Source organism: Malus domestica, chromosome 07 (genome assembly GCF_042453785.1).
Source record: "Malus domestica chromosome 07, GDT2T_hap1".
Classification (NCBI taxonomy): domain Eukaryota; kingdom Viridiplantae; phylum Streptophyta; class Magnoliopsida; order Rosales; family Rosaceae; genus Malus; species Malus domestica.
In genome coordinates this window covers 21,737,037-21,744,728 of record NC_091667.1, presented here as the reverse complement: position 1 = coordinate 21,744,728, position 7,692 = coordinate 21,737,037, and the positions used below count along the sequence as shown (strand labels likewise).

The window sequence follows — 7,692 nt, the reverse complement described above, 5'->3', positions numbered from 1 at the left end:
CTGGACTAAGCTGGACTAACTTAGTGAAGCGTTTGGTGCAGTCTCGGACTAAGAAGCAGGATAAGAAAAACAGTACTGTTCACCAGATTTGTGTTTGCTTAGACTAGGACTACAAATTTTTGCCATTGTGTAATAGAGTAATGCTACAAATCTCATGATATGGGTTAATTGGAGCATATTTTTACCATGTATATTATGAATCTTAAAAAAAAATTGACAATTGTTTTGTTTCTATTACCTGCTAATAGAATTGGGTTTAATTTACAAATGTAGCTTGATTTAAACTCTATCACCCAACAGAAGAAAAATAATAGTGGCCAATACATGCAACTTCAACAAATACAAGTACATAAGATCTCCATAATTTAGAAAATTCTAGTTAACATTAGTTAACAATAGCCAAAATAGATCTCCATAATTTACAAAATGGCTAGTTAACATAAGCCAAAATACTAGTGCAAAGCTAAGTTATAAGTCATAACATAAGATTGTATGATTAATAAAATACATCCATGTTAACGTTAATAAAATACATCCATGTTAACATTAGCAAAAATCCTCATCCCCTTGCGTTGTCGCTTAGAAGCATTTGGACGAACACTTTCTTGAGTTCCGGTTTGATTGCCCTGAACACTCCCACATTTTTTGGTTTATCCAAAATAAGAGACAATGCATCAATTTGATCCATAGGAGAGAGACCCATTGCTTCAAGTTCATTAGCTATGTCAGTATGATCTGCAATACCTTGAACTAAAGCTTCAGTTACCATTTGCATCCTCTTCCCACTTTCAACATAAAAATCTTTCAGTCCACTGATAATTGCCTCGGTTCCATCACTTGAACTTCCCACAGCTCTTTTCCTCTTTCTTTGGCTATTTTCAGATGGGGTGCTTTGTTGGCTTTGTTGGTTCATTGAAGAAACAAAATTATCACCTCCAATATCACTTTCACCAACATGATCATGACTTTGTTCCTCCACCATTTGAGCAGGGGTTTCGGCTACATTACCCGTAGCCCGATCTTTTCCAAATATATATGCAAATCTATCAAACAGTGGAAAAGGCTTGCTTCTCCATCCATCGGCTTCTTTATTTCTCTAAGATTATATCAACATAGCAAAACTAAAATTTAGCATTCGTAACAAATATAAGAGCAAGAATATAACTAATGCATAAATAAAATAGGATATGAACCTGCACATAAGTTTGCCATGCGTCATCACTGTCAACTTCAACGCACTTTTTGACATCATTCCATGCAAATCCACTTGTGTTTATCATGTCAACGACCATACTATATGTTTTTTTCCATTTCTTCAACTTGGACTCAATATGTGGATTTGCCTTTATATTTGAATGAGGACATAAAACATTGACAGCTTTTGCTATTTCAACCAAAGTACCTTGTTTGAAAGCACCTGTGTCACACCGTTGCTTTCGAGCAACAAAATCCTCAAGAACTCCTAGTAATACTTCTTCCTCAAATGCTTCCCATTTACGCCTTCTTCCTTTTGGCTCTTGAGTAGCATTCAAAATATTTTCGTTATCCATACCTAAACAAAAAATATTTTAATGAAGGAAAATACCATACAAATAATCAATTTGCATAATATCCAATCAACTTGCATAATATCCAATCAACTTGCATAATATCCAATTAATTTGCATATCATCCAATCATTGTGCTAATATCTAACAAATGCATGATAAAAAGGAATACTAAAATAAAATGTTATCATTAAAACATATAGCTAGTTCGGTTGCTGGTTCCTAATTGCTCTCCACTCATTATACATTTCCTGAGCCATATCATTCCTCATTGCAGTCCACTGGTCCGATGATTGAACACTACCAACATATTCACCTTCTTCTGTATTTTGTCCATCTTCTATTATTGGCAAATTCTCCATTGGATCTACTGACATCTCTTGCCTAATAAGTTTGTGTAGTAGGCAACAAGCGGTAATTATTCGACCTTGTGTCCTTATCGGATAGAAAGATGGACTCCTTAGTATCGACCACCTTCCTTTTAGCAAGCCAAAACAGCGTTCAATTACATTCCTTGCCTTAGAATGCTTCATGTTAAAATATTCTTCCTTATTAGAAGGTGTTCGTCCCTCCCATTCAGATAAATGATAAGGTATTCCTCTATAGGGTGCAAGGAATCCTTCACCATTTGTATAACCACCATCTACAAGGTAATAACAACCTAATGAAAAAAAAAACAGACCTTATTAGTGTTTTGTAGTTGACAAACAGAACCAAACCTAACTTAGAAAGTTGAGACTAAGTAATAGTCTTACCCGCTGGTACCTTAAAACCATTAGGCCTACTAATTGCATCATGTAGCACTCTAGAGTCTGATGCGGAACCCTCCCACCCCGGAAACACATATATGAACTGCATATCTCCTGAACACACACCTAACACATTAGTTGCGACTCGACCCTTTCTTGTTCGGTATCTTGGTTTGTCAATTTCAGGTACATGCACATCAATGTGTGTTCCATCCAATGCTCCCAAGCAATTCTTAAAAATAAAAAATAAAAAACTTTTTGTTAATTTATACAAAGGGAATGAAGAGTTAAAGCTTAGGGAAAATGAAAAATATTTCTCATCATACCTTAAAACATCGCCACCTAGCATCTGTAGAATCAATAGGCACAGGCTGGGGGACTTTTAGTAGGATACCTTGTAATCGCAAAATTCCTTGCAATACGCTATTGAAATACCTACTTATAGTCTCTCCCGACCTATAAAATTTACCGCCAACACTACGATTCTTAGTATGATGTGCTAATATTTGTAAAGTCATACACACCTGTTCCTCTACAGACACCAAACCATCAGTTTTTACCCTCCCATCTTGACGAAGTAAGTCGCATAATATGCCAAAAGTCCTTCTATCCATTCTCAATTCGTTAACACATTCAGTATCAGTATTCCCTATTATACCATTCAGATAACACAAACTAATCTCTCGTCTAATAAGTGAACGGTTAGTCAATGTGGGTCGTTCAACATGTCTCTGTTTGCCACGTAGCATCATCACCACAAGAATCGTACAAATACAAATTGTCTCCAAATAAGACATCTCTAACAATAAGATCAATAAAAGCTTCCTTCGATCCATATCTATCCAAACAAAAAAAAACAAAAAACAAATTAACTAAATCATTAACCCGAGGCAGCAAATATACATATGACGTTGAAAAAAAAAAGTTATCATTAACCCGAGGCAACAAATATATAGGTGGCGTTGAAAAAAAAAAAGTTTCATTAACCCGAGGCAACAAATATACAGGTGGCGTTGAAAAAAAAAAAATTTCGTTGAAAAAAAAAAAATTTCATTAACCCGAGGCAACAAATATACAGGTGGCGTTGAAAAAAAAAAAATTTCATTAACCCGAGGCATCATATTCAAAATGTTCTACTCTTATACATCTATAAACATGTGTCTAAGAACACTAGTATGAGGATTGCTATCATTGCTAGGCATTGCATGTGAAAAGGGAAATTAAAGGACACCTGTAATGCAGTAGCCTTAGCCTTAGCCTTCCGTTTATGCTCCTCTTCTCTGCAACCAACAACCACAACAAATTGCAATTCAGCATCAACCCCACACAATACAAAACATTCACATTGTATACACAGTACATACATACACACTGCAAACACAGTACATACATACACACACTACATACACTGCATACACTACACACACACTACATACACTACACACACACACTGCATACACTACACACACACCCTGCAAGTACACACACAGTGCATACATACATACACACACTGCATACACCCTGCATACATACACACTGCATACACAGTACACAAACACACACACTGCATACACCTTGCACACACAGTACACACACACTACACACACACACACTGCATACACACTCATTCACACACACACACTGCACACACACACACTGCACACACACTCACACTCACACTCACTCACACTCACACACAAACACAGTCACACACACACACACACGGGGACAGAGTGCAACACACTCTTACCCTCACACACACACACACACACACACACTGCACACACACACTACATACACACTCATTCACACACACACTGCACACACACACTGCTTACACACTCACACACACACTGCACACACTCACACTCACACACACTCACACTCACACTCACACACACTCACACTCACACTCACACACACACACACTGCACACTGCACACACTCATTCACACACACACTGCACACACACACTGCTTACACACTCACACACACACTGCACACACACACACTGCACACACACTCACACTCACACACATTCACACTCACACTCACTCACACTCACACACAAACACAGTCACACACACACACACGGGGACAGAGTGCAACACACTCTTACCCTCACACACACACACACACTGCACACACACACTGCACACACACACACTGCACACACACTCACACTCACACTGCACACACACACACCGCACACACACTCACACTCACACACACTCACATTCACACTCACTCACACTCACTCACACTCACACACAAACACAGTCACACACACACACACACGGGGACAGAGTGCAACACACTCTTACCCTCACACACACACACACACACTGCATACACACTCATTCACACACACACTGCACACACACACTGCTTACACACTCACACACACACTGCACACACACACTGCACACACACTCACACTCACACTCACACACACACGGGGACAGAGTGCAACACACTCTTACCCTCACACACACACACTGCACACACACACTGCATACACACACACACACTGCATACACAGTCATTCACACACACATTGCATACACACTCATTCACACACACACTGCACACACACACACACACTGCATACACACTCACACACACACACACACTGCACACACATACTGCACACACACACACACACACACACACACACTGCATACACACTCTTTCACACACACACTGCATACAGCTTGATTCACACACACACTGCATACACACACACACTGCACACACACTCACACTCACACTCACACTTACACTCACACTCACCCACAAACACAGTCACACACACACACACACGGGGACAGAATGCAACACACTAACACACACACACTGCATACACACACACACACTGCACACACACTCACACTCACACTCACTCACACTCACACTCACTCACACTCACACTTACACTCACACTCACTCACACTCACACTCACTCACACTCACACTTACACTCACACTCACACACACACACTGTCACACACACACACACACGGGGACAGAGTGCAACAAACACACACACTGCATACACCTTGCACTCACTCACACTCACTCACACTCACACTCACTCACACTCACACTTACACTCACACTCACACACACACACTGTCACACACACACACACACGGGGACAGAGTGCAACACACTCTTACCCTCACACACACACACACACACACTGCACACACACACTGCACACACACACTGCACACACACACTGCATACACACACACTGCATACACACTCATTCACACACACACTGCATACACACTCATTCACACACACACTGCACACACACACACACTACATACACACTCATTCACACACACACTGCACACACACCTAAATCAAATAACTCAACAATGTTTTGTAATAACTCACACTGCACAATCGAAATCAACAATTGACTGGTTAAGAAATTAAAATCTAAAAGCTACAGACCCTAGAAAACCAGAATCAAAAGATATACAAACTTATCCCACAGAATCAACCATTAATCGAAGGCCAGAGCAACAGCAAGCTATGTTTTGTAATAACACACACACACACTGCTTTATGAAAACCCCAAATTCCAAATTTCAAACCCCAAATTCCAAATTTCTAATGTCAATTTCAAACCCCAAAGTCCAAGCTTTATGAAAACCCCAATTTCTAATCTCAATTTCACCTAAATATCAAAACCCTAAAATTTGTTCAACTGCAGAATCAAATAAAGCTCAAACCCAAAACAAATACGCCCAAATCGACGAAAAAAATCCGCCCAAATCGACCCAAATCGACGAAAAAATTCGAACAATCGAAGCTTACCAAACAACTGGAGGCAGATGAGGGCGAGCAGATCTGTTACGTGAAGACGAGGGAGCGGACGACGAGAGGAACAGATGAGGAGCAGGATGCAGATGAGGGCGACCAGGATGCAGCTGACGGCGAGCAGGACGCAGAGATGAGGATGAGGAGGACGACGTGAGGGAGGAGGTCTTACGAATCCGGACGTTTTTGGGGTGGTTCGCTAAGAACTGCTAGCGAAGGGTTTAATCCGTGCGAGTCGGATCTAATCCCATTAAACCTAATCCTTGCCCCTACCAAACATCAGACTACAATACCAATTAGTGTAGTCTAGTCCAGTCCCCCCTAAGAAGGTCAAACAAACACGCCCTATATGTGTACATAATGAAGCGGGTAAACAGCTTAATGGTGACTAATGGGACCAATTAGTCACTAATATGTCTTTTACCCACCCAGTTAACCACTAATCGACATTTTATTCATCTCATTTTGTACAACTAATTTTAGTATTTCATCAATCATATCACTTGGTTTGAAGTTTATGTCAAATAAGAAACTCTTTAATAGGGATTCGAAAACCAATTGGTAGTCATTAAGGGCTTGTTTTGTAGGTTGGATGGGATTATGCATTAGAGATAGGATTGAATTGGTAGAGACATGTAAGACATGACTTGTAATCCATATATAACGATATATTAAATAACCCAATTTATTTTGTATTCAACACCAAACATATGAGTAAGACACCCTAAATTCCTACTGCATAAGGTCCAACTTGAAAACTTGAGAATATTCGTAAAAGCAATATTATCATATGGTGTTAACAATTCAATGTTTTATATCATAAATAAGTGAATGAGTTTATACTTTGTAATATATTATGAATAATTTTTCACATGTTATAATATGTGTGAATTAATAAATCTTGCCACAAAAAGGTTCAAAATGAGGAAATGGAAAACAATTTATCCAAATGTCCAAATCTCTCCCAATTTGCTATTGAGAGGTGACAAATCATAGACTGTATTCTAGAATATTTTAAAGAAAATTTTAACGAAAAGCTTTCGGTACTGTTCATTTTAACGAAAAACCACATTTTTACACTAAAAAGTTAATCCTGATACTATTCACTTTACCCTTTATTTTGTCCTTATTGTTAAAACTCAAAGTTTTCAAGCCCTTTTCATTAGTTTTCCTATAAATATGCTCAAATTTAATGAATTTTATACGTTAGAGTATACTAAAATTTTAACTATCTTATTTATAAGGTATTTTAATCAAAATAGTTCTTGAAATTGATATCTCCTCACTTTGATCCCTGAGATTTGAAATTGATAGAAATGATTCTTGAGTTTGTTCACCACCAATCATTTTGTGAAAAACTTCGGTTAAATAAGAACCAAAATAACAAAAATATCCTCAATTTAATAAACAATGAACCAAAATGATTTGATAAAATTTGAAAGTAATTTTGTCATTGGGTAGGGTAAAGAACAAAAAACTCCCTCAACTATTGGTGTCATGACACTTTCATACCTCATCTTTTAAAATTGCCAATGTCATAACTCATCTTTAGAATTTGGTCC

At 38.6% G+C, this 7,692-nt stretch overlaps 1 protein-coding gene across 1 annotated transcript; it reads right to left on the bottom strand.

Moving 5' to 3' along the window:
* Positions 1 to 559: 559 nt before the first annotated feature.
* Positions 560 to 3,739, bottom strand: LOC139197762 (uncharacterized). Its single transcript, XM_070825721.1, has 3 exons — positions 3,528 to 3,739; positions 1,194 to 1,552; positions 560 to 1,096 (listed from the first exon to the last, which is right to left on the bottom strand). The coding sequence occupies exons 2-3, from the start codon at positions 1,548 to 1,550 to the stop codon at positions 560 to 562; spliced, it is 894 nt and encodes a 297-aa protein (XP_070681822.1). The 5' UTR covers positions 1,551 to 1,552; positions 3,528 to 3,739.
* Positions 3,740 to 7,692: the final 3,953 nt, after the last annotated feature.

What these genes read in the sequence shown, in the direction of transcription:
- LOC139197762 (XM_070825721.1), bottom strand. Translation starts at nt 1,550, where the DNA reads ATGGATAACGAAAATATTTTGAATGCTACTCAAGAGCCAAAAGGAAGA. An exon ending in CATGGCAAACTTATGTGCAG is followed by an intron (nt 1,097 to 1,193) that starts GTTCATATCCTA and finishes ATATAATCTTAG; the next exon opens with AGAAATAAAGAAGCCGATGG.